Here is a 21538-nt window from a genome sequence, read left to right as displayed (position 1 = left end):
AAAAAAAAACCACACACCCAAAAAATCCCAGAACACCAACACAAAACCAAACCAAATGCCCACAACCACACACCACCCCACCCACAAACAGACACAAACCAACAATCTCGGGCACTAGAGCATGCCCTGAAGTGCCAAGTCTACACGTTTCTTAAATACCTCCAGAGATGGCAACTCCACCGCCTCCCTGGGCAGGCTGTTCCAGTGCCTGACCACTCTCTCAGTAAAGTAGTTCTTCCTAATACCTAATCTAAACCTCCCCTGCCGCAACTTCAGACCCTTTTCTCTGGTCCTGCCATTATTCACTTGGGAGAAGAGGCCAACACCCACCTCTCTACAGCCTCCTTTCAGGTAGTTGTAGAGGGCAATGAGGTCCCCCCCTCAGCCTCCTCTTCTCCAAACTAAACATGCCCAGTTCCCTCAACCTCTCCTCATATGACTTGTCCTCTAGACCCCTCACCAGCTTGGTGGCTCTCCTCTGGACATGCTCCAGCAGCTCAGTGTCCTTCCTGTAGTGAAGTACTGAACACAGTACTCAAGGTGAGGCCTCACCAGCGCCGAGTACAGAGGCACGATCACTTCCCTACTCCTGCTGGCCACGCTATTCCTGATACAGGCCAGGATGCCGTTGGCTTTCTTGGCCACCTGGACACACTGCTGGCTCATGTTAAGCCGGCTGTCCACCAGCACCCCCAGGTCCTTTTCTGCTGGGCAGCTTTCCAGCCACTCTTCCCCAAGCCTGTAGGGTTGCCTGGGGTTGTTGCGACCGAAATGCAGGACCCGGCACTTGGCCTTACTAAACCTCATCCCATTGGCCTTGGCCCATTGATCCAACCTGTCCAGGTCCCTCTGTAGAGCCTTCCGACCCTCAAGCAGATCAACACTCCCACCTAGTTTGGTGTCATCTGCAAACTTAACACTACTAGTAACACTACTATTACTAACACTGCAGTAAAATTAAGGTAAACAAAGTAATTCTCTGCCATGAAATACTAAAAATTGTATTGAGGATAGTATTAGTTTACTGGATATAAGAAAACTTCTATGACGTCACTAATCTGCTGTAGAATCTGGGTTCCAGATTCCTGTATTTTCCGTCAAATTTCCCATATATAGAGATATATACACACACACAAATAAAAAAAATTAGGTATTTCCACAGAGACTTAAGCAAAGCGAAGTTTTACATTGTTCTTCATCACCAAAAAAAAAAAAAAGTATGACAAATGAAAACTTTGAAGGTATTTTCCATAGTTGTATGCAGCAGAAACAACACTTCTACGCTACTTCCATCCTTATAGCTAAGTAATAGGAAACTTAGCCACAGTAGTTCCTATTCGACCTTCCCATTTGAAATAACAGGATGGCAAAGCTAAGTTCTGTCAGAACTACAGAGCACGTAGAGTTCATTCCAGTTATTTGCTGCGAATTATCCACCTGAATTGCAGTATCCTTCAGAAAACCAGGCATCTCCTAAATAATTATAATAATTAAACCTTTTACTTAATATAATACAGAACTCGAACCATTAGAGAAAACAAGTGCTTCTTCAGGCTGCTTAATTCTGTGAAGGTTCAAGTTTCACTGCTGCTGCCCCTTTCTAAAAGAAAATAATCGTATTTTCTCTCTGTTTACGAACATAAGAACATGATAAAATAACAAGATTCTATACATGACTCATGAGATATCACAACATTTGTATGGCTTAAACATTTCTAGGAAGTTTTGTCTTACCTGTCCTGAATGTTCTTCCTGACAATAAGGAAGTAAGATTTAATAAGTCGTTCAATCACTTCGCAATCTCGTTGCTCACGGGCAGAAAGTTTGCGCGCAACAGGTACAGGCTACATAAAAAAAATAAAAACCTCAATTTACTCATACTGTGGAGTCTAAAATCAACTATTGCTCTTTTAGTCTGATAGATGTAACATGTGTTGCAACAAATCTCTAATTCTTCAGAGGTCAAATTAGAGACATGTCAAAATCCAGATCTATGAAACAAAAGGTCAGAGGACACCACTACTAATTTTTTTTTTTAAAAGCTCACTAAAGGAACTAAGCTCTCCAAACACTTATGGGATCTCCATCTGTTTTTAACTTAAGTGGGTTTTGGTTTTAATGATTCTTTTCCTCTAATATAAAAATGCTATCTTCAGCAAAAGAGCAGGTATTTGACTTTAGACATCACCTGAGATTTTTTTCTGTACAAAGAGCGATCTAGACAATAGAGTTCACTTATACAGGAATTTATGAATGGAAGTCAGTTATCCCAAATCAAAGGCTGAAAGTGGAAGAGGGTAAATATTGTGGCATTGTCCCTATTGTGGTAAATATTTAGCAAGATATCATACATTAATAGCAAAGTTAGAAGATCCGGAACTCAGATGTTTTCCTTCCTGAGCCTGAACTATGAAGAGGAGGTATTCGTTTTTCATGACTCACCACATCTAACAGGTTTACAGCATGCCCTTTTTGAGGACTAGCAGGCAGGGCTGCAGCTGGCTTGGATTTTTCCTCTGCTGATACCTCTTCCACTTTTGAGGTTTTCAGCATTCCTCTCCAGTTGCCTGTTCCAGGCTCCTGAGATGTATCTCCAGCTCCTGCAGTGGCCTACACAAACAGCACAATGTAGAAACATTGGAGAATTAGAACCTGGGCACTGCAAAGCAGTGTCTGATCAGATCTATTACTCAGCTATAGGTAGGACTCACTAAAAATGAGATTTTCTTATGTATATTCCCTTGATTCTATTCTTCACATTCCCCACCTTTGTTCTCCCTTTGCTGCTTACAGCTGACACACAGTACCAGTAGAATGAAAGCTTTTAAAACTCACATTCTTCCTAATAATGCTATGAAAACACCTCATAGAGAGAAGCTCCCCAGCTTTTTAAGGGTCTACAAATCACTTCTGAAATACAGAATGGTCTTCCTAAATCATTTGGCTTTTGCCACTTTTACCATACATCCTTAGAGGAATACAACCTATACCATCCGTCAGGATCATTACACAAGTATGATTTGAAGATCACCCTTGAAAGACTTGAACTTAAATTCTTTGGTATTTTATTTAACTATAAACTTAAGTTTCTTACAATAATAGATAAAAAAATTTGCACATTTGTGTTTCTGAGTACCAAAGCTACTAACGTAGCTGCCTGACCTCAATTTACAGAAGGCTTTTTTTGTACCATATAAAAACAAAAATCTCCATCCTCTGGAAGTGAAGATCAGGGTTTCTGGGAAGTTCCAGACAAAGAATGACTCGCTGATCTCCTGAGAAAAGGACATAACACCCGACTCTTAAACAATAGGAATCACTGGACCAAAGAAATATTTGTAGATGGAATCCACTACATGTTAAATTAGTATTTTAAAAGAAGACAGTTTATTTTCATTTGGAACAGTGGTAATTTTTATTTTTTACCTTTCCATAAAACTAGTATCTACTCTATTTACTACTGTGCTTTAAAATCTGTTGCTGTTTGAAAAACATTCAAGGTCATTCAAGGCTCTGAACTACTACTACTACTTATGGCTTGTTTCAGATATGGGAAGAAATAAGCTAAATTTATCTATTGTGTTTACAATTAAACCACCACAGGCTGATCTTGAGTCAAAAAAAAATAAATAAGAAACAAAGCATGGCAGATAGAATACCAATACCTGCATACCAGGAAGAAACCCAGCTAAACTGTGCACATGAGAAATTTTATTAAAATTGCGCAACTGCTCGGAGGCACTGTAAAAAAATACTCTGTAAGAATTCAAATCAACCTCTACTAATAAGAGCGAGCCATTGATGAGGAAAGCTCCGTTACATTACTTCTGATTGCAAGACAGCTATTAAAAATGGCAAAAATCCCTATGCCACTCACATTTAGTATTACTGTGGAGCCTGCTCTATCTCCAAAGTAGTTTGGGAGACAAAGCTACATTCTTTCACAAGAGAGTGTTGAATGTCTACCACCTAATAAAGGACAGGTTTTGTGGGAAACACAAACCGAATTTGGCAGCTTCCTGCAACTTCCGAAGTCACAACACTATCCTAACAGTAGCTCTTGATTTCTTTGTAGATGTCTGTGAGGTATCAGAATCTCTAAAACTGTGATTAAAATAATAGTTAAAATTCTACTGCTGACTAGATTTTCACTTGGACTACTTTGTCCAGGACAGAAATGACAGCTTTGCACTAGAAGCTGAATGTGCATATGCAATGAAGCAGAAAGCCCGAGTCCTCTTGGTACTCCTTACACACAAACTTGTGACTACTCATCTTTTCTGACTCCAAGTGAAAGCAATTAGCAAAAGCCTTTACAGTAATGAGCTGTTACTTTAACATGAGAGACAGCACACCTGAAATCTAAAAAAAAAAAAAAAAACCCACTGCAGAACACATTACACGAATATAAGTAAACCAGGAATCGAACAATTACGCGTAACAACAAAAGGAGGTTCAGTTTGAACAAAGCCTATAAAGATTCCCTGCAGGGAGCAGGAAACTCACATTTTTAGCTTATCTTCTGTCCTCCTTCTTTAACTGTCAACACATTAAAAACATGCAGTTTAACAACCATGCTGAACACTTTTCATTACAATACTGTTGCACCAGACAATCTACTGACTACAGTTTGAGGCAAATTATGCCGCATACTTGCACCACAATATATTGCAACCAAGAGTTCAAACAGAAAGCAGTGACTTTGCCACCTGATGGCACATCTTTACCTGCCACTGCACGTACTAAAATCAGTAATGCCAAGTAGTCTATACTCTGTAGGGTGTACTGTGTCAGTGACAGAGCACTAAATACAAACTGCTTTCCGTACTATCTGCGGTGCACCACAACAGAAACGTGCATGCAGTGCTTATAGGAAAAATCAAGACAGACCTTGCCATCAGCCTCAGCAGAAGCAGCAGTAACAGTCTCCTGGGAAGCAGGTGTCAATGCACCTGGAGCTTTAGTTGACTAAGGAAGGTAAATAATGCAGGGAGGGGGGGAAAAAAAAAAAAATAATAAAAAATTTCAACTGAAGACCACCAAATCTACCTAGCAAATTTCATACACTTTTACCTACTAGCACCTTTTAAAAAAACCCAGAAAAGAAAACATTCTGAATTTGCAAGCACCACAGTAATGTAAGCAGAAAAAAGAAAAAAGAAAAAAAAAAAAAGCATCTCCAAGACAATTAAGAGACTTTTAGCTTATCTGGCCTTCAATTTCATTTCAGCTCCTATACTGATGATATACATACGATCAATAAAAAGAAGGATCAAACAGCACTGAAAGCAACTCTAGCTAGCTACCTTAAATTCCCAGTTCATCCATCAGCTGGCTTCTACTGATTAAAGGCAGTAACATTAGGTCCATTCTGGGACTTTGTCTCACTTTTTAAGCTAACTTAGAAATTAGTTCATTATCAGCTGTAGTAACTCTTGTTACAACTTGTGATGAGTTTAAACTGTATTCTGTATATTTGGAATCTAATACTTCACATAATATTAAATACCTAACTATCTAAAATTCCAGCTGATTGTCAGACCATTCATCTCTACAGCCAGTCAGTGCTTTCCATGACACTTGATTCTTTCATCCATGTACTTACCTGTCATTGAACTAATCCCAAAACCTGGTACAACTAATTAAACTCCAGAGACAGAATACATGACTGGATTATGATAATCAACTGAAAACATCACCTCCACCATCATCTCTCCAAAAAAAGCAAGACTGCAATAAACTGCAGTTTTACGAGTGATTTACTGAAACTCATACAACCACGTCACTATGTTGCCACACCGAATATTTTAAATCACTTGTTTATCTTTTGGATTCAGTATGTCTCAGCCATAAATTCAAGCAGGCAAGTTCTGAGTCCATCTCTTAACATCTGCCTGCATTTTAAGCCTTACCTCAGATGACACTCAGGTATTAAGTGTAATATTAATATAAATCTATAGGCAAGTCCTCAGAAATCCCAAGTTACACCTTCCAAAAATTGCATCTTTGGAAGAAGAAAATAACATTCCACTTTATCTTATGAAATTGAAAGAAAACGTCAATACCTGGAAGCTCCCAAGACTGTTAGTAGGGCAGCATATCAAAGTTTCCAAGCTTAGAATGGATCAAAAGAGAACACACTGAACTTTAAATGAATAAATAAAGAAAAAGTTAACATTTACTTTACCTTGTCTCGTGGCACAGCAGAAGGCAGTTCCCGGGCTAATCTGTTACGCCTTTGTTCCTTTAAAAACAATCCAGTAAGCCCTCTATTACGTATTACTCTATATCAACACTATGCAAGATTCATGTTACAGATGACTTACATTTTAGAGACAAACACTAGTAATTTAATCTCATCCAGTGTCATACAGTCATACTATGATCTTAAGAAAACCTCGATTATTTGGATAAAACCACCCCGATTACCTGGTCAAAAGTAAATTTTCAATCTAAAAACTTTTGTAACACACTCCATAATCAAAACTTGAGCCTTTAAAAAACTAGATCAAAGCTACATAGTTTGGCTCAGCATATATACTCTACAGCCCTCATTAAGCTTTAAATCTTCAAAGTAATCTAAAAGGCCAGTGGGGTTAACTATGATTAGCCCAAAGGAAGAAGGAGGCAGCAGCATTCACTTTATAGCAAAACAAAGTTTGAAGCAATCAGGACAAACAAAAATCTGATTTTTCTTGAAATTAAAAATTGATTGTCCACTGAATAAGGATAAGATGTTTTACGTGCTTTGCTTCTTCAAAAATTTCAATGTCCTGTTCAGGAAAATGTTGGGAAAGAACTAGCTTGAGTAACACACAGTAATAAAATAATCTCCTACGTTCAACTTCACAAAGCCCTAATTTTTGTACTCGTAGCAGTTCGCACAGACTTTGTTTCTGAACTAGATTCAAGAGCAGTCTACACCAAGGTAAACTCAATTGCACAGCCAGGCAATAAAAAAAATTCAGTATAAAAGAAAGTAAAAGGTTAGAACTAAAGAGCAGAAATGATAACATAAGCATTTAAAGAAAGAACACTACTATGACAGAATGTGTTCGATAAGCAAGGTAGCTCAAGAATATTAGTGAGCTCTTAGCCAGATGGATGAAGCACTGCAACAAAATCAGATTGCAAGACAGCATTGAGTAGACCAGTTGTAGAACAACTGCTTCTATAGCATGATGACAGCAACAAGTATTACCAATCAAAGCCGGACTTGAAAAACAGAAAGGCTACTGAAATTGTAAAAGACTTATGGGAGATTGATGGAGACAATTGTCCTAGAGACAACTGTCCTAAGTAGACTGAAGTGTGGTAATACAGAGATTCAAGAACAATGCTGAAATGAAGCAGAAATTACAGCCTGAATAGAGCAAACAATATTTGCATTATCCTTTCATGAATAACGTTATAGCTACCAATACATTCTGTCAGAGACAAAATGCAGTTACTTCAACATTAGAGAGTATTTCACAACTACCTATTTAAAGTTTCTCTTCCAAAAATTTCATTTAATAGCCAATACTCAATTAGGTGCCCATCTTATTTTCCAGACAGAAATACAGGCAGAATTATTTTCAGTGAAATATCAACCATTGTTCCTGAATGCCATCTGCAATGTAAATCTAAAAAAATCAATGATCTCAAGAGTATACACTGTATTTGTAATGTATCACATTTTTATATTTCAAAATGTAGAGCTGCGCTTCAGTGTTCTTTTACTAATTATTAAGGCTTTCAAAGGAGTCAAAGGACTTCAAAAGAGAATGTACTTTCTTACCTCTATGTTGTTATTCATTAAACCACAGGCATCAGCGAAGTCTGGGTGTTTGGTATTGATATAAGCTAACTCGATAGCCACGAGATTATGAACCTGCAATGCAATGCCATTCACAGTTGAAAAATTGAGGGAGTAAATCTAATGTTAGTGAAGAGCAATGACCTACAATGGCTAGAAAGCGTAGTCCATAGCAAAAGACCGTTCTTACTGCCCCAAAGACATTAAAGTTCTGATCCAGAAGGCAAGAAGAGACTTCATTCATTCACTGCAACACTTCACGTGTTTTGGATGTTACATCAGTTTAATTTGTTAGCTTCATCAGGTTAACCCCTCTTCAGCAATAAATAAACAAAATTCAGTAATAAATGATTGAAAGACATACAGTAATGAAGTGAGCTATATCGTCAACCTTCAGCCACAAGCCACATACAACATCTGAACCAGTGAGAGATGGCTCAGTATGAGGGATAATGAGCACAAAGAACAATTTTTGCTTTTCACATCAAGCATGCAGAGTCAGTAACTAAAACAACACTCTTTCCTCCCCAATAAGCAGCCCAAATTAGACTTTTCTATTTAAAGACATTTACTCAAAGCTAGAAGTTGAATTTTTTTCTCACTAGCTAAAGGGCATTACAAACAAAATCAGTATTTTGTGTCAATTTTATCTCTGAAACACAAAGAATAAGGACTATAATTGAATTTTCAACATTGCATCCCTGACTCTACAGTAAACGCACAGTTTCTGTTATGAGGGAGGGAAACATATCTATATCAGAAAGACTAGAAATGTTAAATTCAAGTGTTAGTAAAATTTTCTTAGGAAACTGAAACACGGGACAATAAGCTGAAGAGGGCTACCCCCCACTCCTTTGGGTTTTATGTATTTATCTTCTAATACAGAAGTTGTTTCAAACCATGTAGATATTAAATACCTAGCTATTTAACAAATGGAAGTTAAGATTCCTTTAATAATTTGTGTTCTTGACATTATAGAGCAAAAAGAAAGCATAAAGAAAGACTCCAGAAAAAACACACTTTTCCCAGCAAAATTATAGTAGATGGAAAATTACCATTTCATTTGTGACAGGAAGTCTTCTACGCAGAAGACAGGTTACTACTTCAACTATGGCATCGTGCAGTTTAGGAAACCTCAACAATTCCTAAAAACAAAACAAAAGTTTACTGATGAGACTTCCAGATTTTTGTAGGGAAGGGGGGAAAGGTAGAAAAAAAGCTCAATAATTACAAACATAATTCTAAAGCATGCATTTTTACCTGTGTACTGTAATTACTACAATGCTGGATAATCCTCTGCATTTCTTCATGAACCAGTTCCACACAGCGCAAGCTGGGTTCTTCTAAACGTTTGATTTGCCTTTTTACCAGCAATTCAAATGAAACTTCAGGAACAAACAAGGCAGGACGGGGACCCTAGTTCAAAAGGAGGGAAAAAGCTGCTAAATTGTGTATTAAAACTATACGCATCTCTAAGAAGTAGTATCTGATGAAGCCCAGAATAAATCGGGTCACTGTGCCCGAACCCAAAAGAACACTGAGAACAAGTCTTAAGAGTAAAATACGTTACAAGAATGTTTCAATTTAAAAGCTATAAAATATAAAGTTATTACCTTTAAGACAAACTCTGTGTTAAATAATGAGTAGCCCGCACCCTTACAGAATCTTGAAGATTTCTACCTACTAATGTCACTCTAGGCTTACAACTATGAAAAATTCTTTCCACATTTGTGGATCCAAGTTTAAATGCAACTTACTGTAAAGGCAAAGAGATTTCCTTCCTAAATTCAGAGAGGAGAGTTATTTTTTTTGACAGTCCTGGGCATATAACTCTTACTGCAAGGCAGGTGGGTTTTCTGTTAAGTATATCCATAATACAGTGTCGCTGATTTACAGTGTTTGGGATAGTTCCATTTATGACCATACAGACCACTGCGTAGCTATACAGAAAACATTTTTTTTTACCTGAAATTTCCTTTCTTTTTTTTTTTTTAATTAAATGAGTTTTAGAAACATAAAGATGTCATGTGTCACATAAAACCAGGACACCTCTCTTGTTACTAAGTGCTGTTTTACATTTACAGAATGATAAGAGCATGCACACAGATTAGTGCTGCGGAGTACCTAATTCACTCCAAGTTTGAGTATTTATTGACCACGCAGAAACCTGACTGTCTGTCCACACCCAAAAGAACATAGTACAAAACAGAATTGTGTGTTTGACACACAAAGTCAAGCTCTAAGGGGCAAACATTCTATATACTGCAAGACTTAAAAGTGAACTTACTCTGTTAATTCTTAGCAACCCCAATTCCCATATTCACAAGAAACCAAATCTCTCATGTAAACCCTGAACCATTGAAGAGTTGTGTCCCTTATACAGAATTAAAATATCTGAATGTGTCCTAGCCCATACATCTCAGACTGAGATAACTTCATAACTTCTTCATAACTAACAGAAGCGCTTAATGCAAAGTAAATGCAGAGGCAGTCTTCCATCACTATTTCTGTAATATACAATAGCTTCAGCTAAGAAAGCTGACCTTTATTTCAGCCTGCAAATAACAGTAATGAGATGTAAGCATTCACCTTAAACTCATTCCATACAGGATAATGGCTGCGAATTTGGATATTGTATTTTTTCCACTTAAAATACCAAGAAGTAGGATTCAGCCTCTTCATATTAACTCATTCAGCTGAGATAATTAATTCACAGGACTGAAGGAGCATAAATTTGTTGAAACCTTATCTTTGAATCTGATATATAGTAACAACAGCTAGAAATACAGAAGAACACTCACAGTAGCATTTCTAATGGCAGTCAGGATATCAATTGTGTTAAGGCCACCCAATGGGTCAACAGATTCTAAAGTTCTTCCAAAGGTCTCATGAAAAATGTAACAGATTCTGGCTCCACCACATCTGAAAGAATAAAATAACAACTTAAGTAGCAAACAAGAAAAAAGCTTTCACTGCAAATATTTTTTACAGTCACTTGGATTCAAACATTTTTTGAGTATATTACACTGTACTATTGCCAATGAAAGCCAGGAAGAGCCATTGGGTCCGTCTAACCACTCAGTGAATGTTTTAGAAAACCATTTGGTACTCACAGCTCTGAAGTCTCTATGTATTTTGCTGTTCCTTCAATAGTGTTACAATATTCTGTGGCAAATTTGGTAATAAGCTGCAATAAAGTGGCACTTTTGTCCTCAACAGGTTCCCCATAGCTGTTTAATAGAGACTGGTACTGAGCAGCTAAAACATTGATTCTGGTTTTCAGTTCCGGCAAGCAATCCCTGATATGATGCATCAGTAGTCTAAAAATAGAAAACAGTCCCGCATTAGAAGTAAGAAAAACTTTCAGCTTTATCATCTCCATCAGAACAGAGACAGAAAATAATCACCAAAGGAAAATGTTTACTCAGGAAAATAACAGTAAATTCAGAAACTGAATTAGGAACCAAACAGAGTCTTCCTTAATGTATCAAGGTACAGCACAAAAAGAGAAAGAAAAGGTAAAAATAACTGTTTACACATATTTCTAACACACCAATTCATACCTTAAAGTATCTTTAAGAGCACACATTTATTTTATTTTACATAATATGTAATACCTGTTCAGTGTTCTAGCAAGATACTTGGTTCCATTTCGATTGGCTAGGGAAGGATACTTCTTTTGAAGAAAACCATACTCATCACGAATGGAATCAGCTACACTCTTCTTATTGTTAATATCCAACTGACTCCTGAAGTTAAAAGGCGGAGTTACACGCTAGTTAATAGATGAAAAGTAAAAATAATTTACACGTCTGTTTTTCTGGACAGGACATCTGAACAGATGATTTTTGCTTTGCACACATAACATCATCTTTACACAAAAAAGGGTTTTATATGTTGTTCCATGCAGCACAGTCAACAAATTAGTATGGGCAGCAGCTGTACATTGACTAAGCAATGATTTTATCAAAACTGCATGAGATTTGACCTAGCTAATATGCAAAAAATAAAGTGAACAGTACTATAACCATATGTAGTTAGCACTAGATTAGGACTAACATATAAGATTTGTACTGGATCACTGCTAATGTGAACAGCTGACCAGCAGCATCCCTCAAGCTGAAAAAAAACCCAAAACAACAGCAGAAAGAAGTGACGCTACAGTTTTTTTAGAAAAAACATCCCTACTCCTTTTTCAGTTAGCAGTCAGTTGAGTGGAAGAACAACAGACAGGCTTTTGAAAACCGAGCAACAAGTTTACTCGTTTATTCAGAAGTTCATTGCAACATCAAGTCACCTTACTCTTCAAATCATATTCATGGTTAAAAAGCCAAAAGCATTACTTCATATTAACAGAGTTTTAAGAATGGCATCAATGTGCCCAGACAGACCTGTTCACTACTCCAATGATGCCAAGTTTAACTGGAATCACTCTTCCCATGAGCACATCCATAGCATCAGTGCCAGCATCCATGAGATCCAGCTTTGTGATAACAGCAAGGGTCCTTCGACCTATCAAAAGGAAAACTCACTCAGGGGGATGTTTTGTTTTGATCATGGTAGCCAAAACTCATCTTTCAAAAAGATCCTCACACAGCTTTACGTATGTTACTACTGCAAACTTTAATACTGCAAACCAGCAAAGACTAGCACAACACCACATGGTGTTAGTCTATCTGGAGCCCCATATTAACAGGAGTGTAAGAAAGTATTTGGCACGTACTGCTCCCCACACAGATCTGGTTGAAGGTTTAGGCACCACACAGTTTGAAATTATAGTAATTACAGATAACAACAAATATTTTTGCATACTACACAAAGTTAGAGGCATTACTAAGCACTTGTGGAGAAGGCTAAGTAAGGCAGGCAGAGGACTCGCAAGTGTGCGTGAACTGCATGTATTTCTAGCATGTATGTAGGACCACGTGTAATGGCAATCTGTTTGGAACTATATTTGAAATACCACTACCCACTGGAGAAGCTGCTAAAGGAAGCAACAGGCCCACTTCCACCATAGTGCATCAAACACATAGCTGAAAGCCCCAAGGAACCGATTAGCTTGAAATTCATCCACTGAAGAAGCATTATAGGATTTAATTTTGCTAATGAAACAGATTTTTATTGAATATGTGACTGAATGTGTTTTAAATTAAAACCAAACTTCATATTGGGTGCTGTGGAGGAAAAAGGAACCTAAGTTCATTAAATATTGCACATCTAAAGAGGTAGGCTAACATGCACAGGATTTGCCTGGGACCTTAATATTTCCCAGGCTCTTGGGTCTGAAATAAAGGTCTCAAGAACTTTTTCTTCAAAATGTAATACATTTTTCAAGTCAAAAAATAAACCAGTAACTCAGCAAAATCAGTAGGTTCTTGGCTCCCAAAACTTTCAGATGAAAGCAAGTCAGAGTCTACATACTTTAGCACGTCAAGTTCTCATTACATACCATTATCCCTACAGGACCTGCAACATGAGCTGCCACTCGAGCTTTAAGATTTAGAATTTTGGTAGTTGATCAAAAAATTACAGCTGATCATTTTTACATGGGTAAATTAAAAGGAAAGGGCCTGCTGCCTCAAACCAGGACCATCTGACTGACTGCTATGAGAAGAGGTCTCCCCTCAAGGTTACGTAGCTGTGGAACCCATAAAGGCTTAGGCAGACAGGCCAAAGCAAACTTGGGAGCTTGAAAACAAGCAAGAAATGTTACACTCTATGGCAAGAAAAAATTGAGGGTAAAGCGTACCAACATTAATTTTTAGTCTAACTTCAGCATACCTTTGTTTAAAGTATACTTTTCTATATTTTTTCAAATCACACAATGCCATTTTTTGGTCAATGGTACTGAGAGCGCTTTATACACACAGGAATCAGGTACCCCGTACTTTGAGATCTGTTTCAAAGTCATTAGGTAAATATAAAATGAAAATCCTCTTTTTAGATTAAATCAAATCAGTCAATTCTGTCACATAAATGCAGGGAAGCAAAATGTACACTGACATTACATATTAATTTTATTCTTACTAAAATTGACTAAACTAGCTACGCAGTCAATTAACAATTGCAGGATGGCATATTTCCTTTACTAAAAGAAACAACATTGGACAATAAAACATGAAGTAATCCTAACAGACCACTGTAAACTACTAAAAATCTCAAAACACCCCCAACATTCTGTAATGCCATTTTGCTGCTCTGGAAACAGAAGTAGCTCCTGTGACTACTAAAATAGTTGTTATCTGGCCTGTTCGTAAGCCAGAAATCTGTTGGATATTAATTCATCACAGCATTCTCTGAGTTGCAGAGACTGCAGCACAAGTCTTTAAGCAAATCTAATAATCTAATTTTCTAGGAAAGACAGTTACATTTGTTTTTCTTACTACCTACTTTCTTTCTACTTTTTGCCCGAACAGCTCAAGTTTTATTTTAGGATTTAATTTAAAAAAAGAAGTTGAATTACAGGATCAAGTTTTTCTTGCTGCTTACCATCTGGATCCACCTCCCGTGCAATTTTAAGTGCTTCCGAAGTGGCCATGTCTGTATTAGCAGCTGTTACTGCCAGAATAATTGAATTTGGATTGCTGATGAATTGAAGGATTAGCTCTCTTATTTGAAGTTCAATGTCCTTGGGCTGATCACCAACAGGCACCTAGAGGAAAAACAACACAGAACTGTACAAAATGGTATATTCACATCTGTGTGAGACCACTCATTGAAAGTTCGTACCCTAATACCATGGTATAAGATAAAGTTTTCCAACCCTTTCCTTCCCCCTTTACAAACACAGACGAAAGAAAAGGCAGATCTTGAAAGGTATAGGAGTCAAAAACACTTTTAGAGAAACAAGAATCAATTTAAATTATTTGATACTGTATCCAAGAAGACTTGGTATTGAAGAACTACCTGCAGAGAGTGGAGTATGTATGTCTGCATAGGCAGGGAAAGAAGTCATCTTGTCATCTTCATGCCACAAAAAATTATTCAGTATAAAACCTAAACAAACAGGACCTGAACAATTCTTCCAGTGTATCCTCACTTTATACAACTTCTTACGCAACATACACATAGCAACTTCTGACGAAACAAGGAGGAAGACATTTTCAAATTCGCCAACTACCCATCTACCTGCAGGTGCAACTTTAAAACTTCAAGTGCTACCTCTTCTATTAAAAAGAACATGCAGCCCACATAACACTTTCAATCCCTTGGGTGTATATAGGAGGACGAAGAATTTAAGTAGACCTACCTCTTACAACAGTGAAAAGCACCAGAAACCCAAATCTTACACCAGAAGATGGTGACATCTCAAATTTATATAACCAGCTATTTAACCTGAGGAAAGCTGTTTATCTAACACTATAGAAAAATGCCAAGGAGTGAACATACACTCCTTGTTTCAAAACACATGAAGTGACACTGAGTCAGAAGAGAAGCATTTAACATCTTACCTTTGTCATTCCAGGTAAATCCACAAGGGTCAGATTTACAACATTAGATGAAAAAATCTTTAGATGAATAGGTTCAGGACTGATCCCCTAGAAATATATTAATAATAAAAATTAATCACTGTACTGGATTATTTAAATGCACCCTGTAGAAAGCCAAAAACTGTAGTTTCATACTAGAAAAACTTTCTTCCACCATACACCTTACAACTACTTGTTGAGTGAAAAAAGCCAGCCACATCTGCCAACCAATTCCTTTGTCTTCGGAAGCAGCCCTGTCTTCCCTCTCAATATAATGCGCAGCAGATTTTATATATCAGTAATTATACTTGATTTTATAATTACACGTAAAATCACGTATGGGGAAAAAATGGAAACAAGTTTAATTCAAAGTTTATTTTTTGCACTATTATTATGGAAGCTTTGAAGCAAACAACAGCAATTCTCTGCATTTTCTTTTAGCTGTTATCTCACAAACCCAGTAAAAAAAAAAACCTCAAGACAGCAAGCAGCACTACTGTGTTCCTCATTAGAATAGTTCAATGCTTTTCACTTCTAGCTGCCAAAACTGTTTAAGAAAGGTTTAAGAGCAAGAGAATCTATGGCAAGACAAAGACGGAGAGTGCAGCATTTACCTTATTATTTCCAGAAATCCTCTCTGTTTCATTTTCTATTTCCTGACGAATTTCATCAAAATCTGTGTAAATCTGAAGGAAGAAAAAGATTGTTTAAAAATCAAAGGCAATATACACTTATCTAATTGCAAAATAATGCTCTCTTCTCCAAGAGACAGTGAAAAACTCTGTATAACTAAGTATACAGAAAGTGAGAAAAAATAAGAGTGACTACTAGCCCTTAAGAGAATGCTAACAGCAATCATCAGTGCTAAAAATTACAGAAACTGGAGTCTTGGTATGTAATCTGTTGGTTAATACTGTGAGATGGCTGTTATTAGCACTTATTACCCCATCAATGTCAGACGAGGTATAAAATAGTGTTCACCTAAACAGAATTTCAAACACTTAATTCCATTTCTAATATAGTTGCAATCCTTTGAAGTTAATAAACAACATGTAGTCTGAAACCCTTCTCATCTCAAAGAGGACAAAGAACAAGGACAGAGTTTCATTTCAAAATTTTTCCACTCTTGTCAAATCTATACTCCTTCCACCAATCCAAAATAACTTGGCACAGAGCTACCCTTGCAAAGGTTCCCTCTGCACTCCTCTCTAGATTTCCTTCAATTTCTAGCACTGCCTAGAAGGTGAGGAAATAAGTTTAACGTAATAAACACTTAAATTATTCATCTGACAACAAAAAGATGACTGTTTTCAAGCAAGGAATTAAGCTTTGACTCTCTTATTGAAGTCCTAGGTCACCTCAGTTTCTGCTTCTCCCCCGAGATGAGCATTAGGCTCTTCCATCCTATTCATAGCTTTCTAATAAATCTCTGAAGTAGCCAGTTCTTCAGTGGACTGAAATGACTTGTGGTTATATACTTCCTTGTCTTTGCAACTACTATTCTCATTTTGCCAATACACAAAAAAAGTAAAATCAACAAAGTAACACAAGAAGGATCAAGATGCTCAGCAGAATCAATGACCCACACAACAGACAACCATTGATATACTTTCTGTCTTGCATTTAAAAGAATGTTTCCAGAAGTTTTCTATTTTTAAAAAGCAAAACCGAAAATCCTCAATACTCTGGCATATAGCACAGTAGGTAGAATAATCTTTTTGTGTAAGTCAAGAGAAGAGATATAGAATTAAGTACGTATATGATAACATATTTATGACACTGCTACTCCGTCATCAAAGCAAACATACCTTATTTTTGGTGTGAAGAAATTTACCCCACTCTTCAGCATCTATCTCTGAAAACAAAGAATTGATACATGAAGAAGAGGAAACAAATATTTAATGACATTTTTCCAAGCAGCAAGAGAAAAATTAGTCTTTGTACTGTTAGACGTTAAATAGCTCAGTACAATGAATTTATGACTCTGTTTATGAATCTTCTTATTTAATTGCATCTCATTACTCTTTTTAATTTGTCTCCCTTACACAAGGTCCACCTTCTTAATTATGACTAAGCAAATCAACTATCCCACCATTTTTCAGAAATGGTCTAGTCCATTAAATATCAGCTAGCAACAGAAAACAAAAGAATTATTAGCAATAGCTTAAAAAATCGGAAAAAACACCAGCTTTAAGCATCATTTGTTTACCATGCAAGTGAGATCAAACTACAGCTGAAAGAAAAAGTTAGAAAAACCTGTAGAACCAAAACCAAACAAACAGAAAATAGGTAAGAATTCTGCATAACAATGAAGTCTTAGGACAACATGTCTCTTCCCAAATCTGTCAAGGATCAAACATCTTAACTCTTTTGTCAGTCACCACTGATGTCCAGAATTACTTGGGGGCTATTCAAGAGCAGCCCCACAAACAGCAAAGGAGGTTTTGTCAATTCCTGCTTTCATACGCAGGCAGCAGTTTGAGTCACACTGCAAGATGCTCACGCTTCCACAACTAGGCTTCCAAGCATTAGTGATATATTTAATTTCAAATTTTTAGTTTGTGGTCATTTCCCCTCTGCTCCCCGATAAAGCAATCTGCTCTGGAAGAACAGACTAGAAGAAACCTGGCCATTTGGCAAACATAAACTTGCTTACCTACAATTCAAGTCATCTTTCAAAACATTTTTTCTGCTCAAATTGAATTTCAAGATACTGATCAATAGAAATTTTTTTAAAAGGATTTGGGAATTAAAAGTGCAGGAAATTCTATGAAGCAGCAACAGTACAGAAGAAAAGCAAAAAATCATCTCATTCTAATGCAACAAGGTCAGAAAACTAAAATTAACCAGATCACAAGACTCAGCAAAATAATCAATCAACACAGTAGCCAAAGTGTAAAAGTGTAATCAACAATAAAGTGGCATGAAATGTATGTGGTCAGTGTATATAAGCATGCACTTTATGTATAGGGAGAAAAAAGCAAGTGGATAAAGGCAACCTTTAGAAAGGTGTCTTGGATTTTTCCACGTAGCAGGGTCTGCAGTTAAAGAGAAACAGCATTGAATGATGTTTACAATTTTTAATCATATTTAGTATAGCATTTTAATAACTTTCTGTACCAGATCGTATTAGAGAGATCACAAATGCACGCAGACAGATGTGCATGCTATTCTACTATTGATGAGAATGGGTGACATTAACAATATGCACATAAGTAAGATCTTAACTAAACACTGATAAATGATGCATATTAATCAGACATTCTATACAACAAAGTTTACTTGATGATGACTTTATTATTGCTGTTCATCTGATTCCAACAGCTCACGATATTTTTATCTGAGCACAGAAAAAGATTAGGTTCCGCAAAGCTGAACTTCTTCATCGAAATATGTTTCTCATCATTTACTCATGGCGAGAATGAGGAAAAGTAAAGAAATATTTTTAATGTCACTGGAAGTAATATCACTATATGGGAGAGAAATCTGAGGTTTGCATGAATCTTTCAACACTCAATTAAAAAAACAATTACAGCAGCTCTGAGACAGATTTAAGAAGAGACAACATTAGCTATCACCCCTCTCAACCTTTAATTTTCTCAAAATATTTCTGGAAATCCCATTACAAAAAAAAAAACAAAAAAACAAAAAACTCCTTATTGAAGGGTTGATGAGTTTACACTCTATATTTTTATGTAATGCCAGTACAGCACCATGGAAGTGCAAGAATCAAACTGGTGAAGACATCTTTTGCACATGCCTGTTTGGCACAAAATGCAAGCAGCACAGCAACAATCAATTCATCGGTTTGGAAAGCCTAGGACATCTGGGGAGTTATTTTAACGTCTTGCTGAAGGAGGTAAGTCAGAGGTTTATCATCAATGGAAATATGCTGATTTAGATGAACTGGACCCATTAAGGAAAAAAATTTAAAAACCAAACTGCTTTTATCTTTACTGTTTTGCAGGCACATGAGCTATGAAGAAACCATTGTCAGGAGGCAGCTTTTGTTTGTCTCGGTTGATAAACAGGCAAAATTACATACCAGTCTCCAAAATAAGTGCAAAATGAAGGGGCTCATTAATTCCAGGTTATTAAACAGGTTTAGTTTTTTTAAAGTTCAGGGGAAATAAAGGAAAATGCACATACAAGAAGCATGTATCTTCAAGATTGTGTTGCTCATTTCTTCTTAAAAATTGAATCTAAGAAAGTAAAGACAGACATAAACCCAGGAAGAAAAAGATATAGCAAGATGCTGCCACCATTACATTTGAAAGACATGGATCAAGCCCTCTTTTGTTACCTCCCTCCTAGGGAGATGATGTCCTCCTAGGACACACCATTTTAGTCTTTAATTACTGGTTTTCTGGTAGCATAGGAATTTGCAGCTAGGTACTAGGCTTAATTCTATGCATAGAGAAATGTTCTGTTTTAGTAAATTCTAATAACTTTTTAAAATACATGTGAAAAAAAAAAGATGCATTCTAGTCAGAAGTATTGCATTTTAACTTGTTAACATCTATGGATCAAAGGAGAATGAAATTTTTTTAAGATTCAACAAGCTGCAAGTTTTCCTTGCTATCTATAACACAAGAGAAGATTGAAGGCATGATAAATGACCGAGTCTTAACCGCAGTCTTGTGCACGTAAAACAAGAATTTTAAAAAAAAAAAAAGTTAAGCAATAAACGCAGTCTCCTGAGGTTTACAGAAAATCTCATCTGGTCCAAGTATAAAGTTTTTGAAATTTCATTTTATACAGCAGGGAAACTCTTGCCCCACTCTTCTGAGGAAGTCAGTACTGATATCCTTTTAACATTTGAGAAAAATTTTGCAATAGCTCTAATTTAACGCAAAGGAGTTCTTAGGAAGGAGAAAGGATATGCATAACTCAAAATGCAAGGATGCTCACGGCAAGGACAAAATACTTTAATTAGCCTACATTCAACAGCCCGATATCCTAGTTTACATGTAGAATTTTTTTTTATTTTTTTTTTAAACACTAGTTTCTCTGGTAAACCAGTTTTCCCTCAGTTATGTTGCTTTCTTGAAGCTTTTCAGGCAAAACTTTCAGGTCAATTAATCACCTGATTACATTCAAGATTCAATGCTAGATAAAAGTGTGTAGAAATGACATTTTGGTCATTATAAAATTAAGTATTATAGATTGTAATACATTATTTAAACGGGAGCTATTAAGAACAAATAGATCCTGCCTTTCAAAACAGTATCTCCTGAATAAAGCAACAGTCTGTTTGCTTTTCTGGCTTTTCGTATCTTGGAGTAAGAAGTGAAAACTTTAATTGATATACTGGAAAACTAGACATGATTACGGTACTTTTGTCAGGACTGCCTTCCACCAAATTGTTATTTCTTATCTCCTGTACTGCAATGCTCCTTTAAGAAGCTCAAATACAGTACAATGCTGAGTTTGATTATTCATGTATCTTTTCTCCCTTCCTGAAGCAGTAGAAATGTTCTTCATATACAGTGGGAGCAGAGAGAAGCTGTTCAGTCATAAAAGGCTACCACCATAGAGGATTTCTTGCAGCATGGCAACAAGATCTTCCCAAATAATAAAAATGACAAAAATCAGCAAAACATGAAGAATCTTACCTGCTTTTCTAGCTTTCTGGTTCCCATACCTGCACAGCTCTTGGACCAAGCAGAACCCCATCTGAACTCTTTCTCCCCCATCACGTTATCCTTTCCTAGCTCTCTTTCTCTAAATAATTAAAATAACCCAACTTGTGAAAAAAATATCTGCACATCTTCCAGTCCCTTCTGTATGTTGTACCATTTTTTGCCTCCTTGATGCTAACTAGACGGCAAGCTCTTTTGAGAGGAAAGCTCTTTTTCTCTTCTACAAAGCTAAGTAGAATGAAGCAGTCCACACTGTTTGGGAACAAAGCATAAGGGATTCCTGTCTGAAGAAAAGAGCAAGAAGCTGATAAAATAGCGTTGATTTAGTAAACAACAGATCTGCGTTAATTATTCCTGTGTTCCATATCAATTCCTATCTGTTCAGCTTCCTATCTTGGACAAAAGAAAGAACCTACAAACATTTACTAATTGACCATTCATATGTTCCCTCCTCTTCTCCACTTCCTAACAAATGGATAAGCTACCGTAATAGGTCTTAGCTACAAGACCAGTTTAATAATTCAGGAGACCAGGCCCAGTTCTCTTGCAAACGCTGCTTCTCTTACAATTTGATAAAAGAACACCACAGTGTGGCATCGCCACATCAAACACACCATATGTGCTGAATC

At 36.7% G+C, this 21538-nt stretch overlaps 1 protein-coding gene across 8 annotated transcripts in view; it reads right to left on the bottom strand.

Moving 5' to 3' along the window:
* Positions 1 to 21538, bottom strand: part of DNM1L (dynamin 1 like) — a 45090-nt gene that overhangs the window by 7924 nt on the left and 15628 nt on the right. Inside the window, exons 3-18 of one of the 8 annotated variants that reach the window (XM_074169138.1) lie at positions 18267 to 18305; positions 17076 to 17122; positions 15882 to 15953; positions 15250 to 15336; positions 14288 to 14450; positions 12190 to 12310; positions 11416 to 11547; positions 10912 to 11118; positions 10600 to 10720; positions 9059 to 9214; positions 8854 to 8943; positions 7781 to 7873; positions 6188 to 6244; positions 4891 to 4968; positions 2443 to 2610; positions 1735 to 1844 (exon numbers count right to left, since the gene is read on the bottom strand). In XM_074169138.1, the coding sequence (XP_074025239.1) occupies positions 1735 to 1844; positions 2443 to 2610; positions 4891 to 4968; positions 6188 to 6244; positions 7781 to 7873; positions 8854 to 8943; positions 9059 to 9214; positions 10600 to 10720; positions 10912 to 11118; positions 11416 to 11547; positions 12190 to 12310; positions 14288 to 14450; positions 15250 to 15336; positions 15882 to 15953; positions 17076 to 17122; positions 18267 to 18305 (1741 nt within the window). Of the gene's footprint in view, positions 1 to 1734; positions 1845 to 2442; positions 2611 to 3595; positions 3610 to 4845; positions 4969 to 6182; positions 6245 to 7780; positions 7874 to 8853; positions 8944 to 9058; positions 9215 to 10599; positions 10721 to 10911; positions 11119 to 11415; positions 11548 to 12189; positions 12311 to 14287; positions 14451 to 15249; positions 15337 to 15881; positions 15954 to 17075; positions 17123 to 18266; positions 18306 to 21538 lie in introns of all 8 variants that reach the window. The other 7 variants (XM_074169140.1, XM_074169136.1, XM_074169139.1 and 4 more) reach the window with 7 other exon arrangements.

Source organism: Numenius arquata, chromosome 2 (assembly GCF_964106895.1).
Source record: "Numenius arquata chromosome 2, bNumArq3.hap1.1, whole genome shotgun sequence".
Classification (NCBI taxonomy): Eukaryota; Metazoa; Chordata; class Aves; order Charadriiformes; family Scolopacidae; genus Numenius; species Numenius arquata.
Note: the sequence above shows the minus strand (reverse complement) of the source record. Positions and strands in the feature narration are given on the sequence as shown.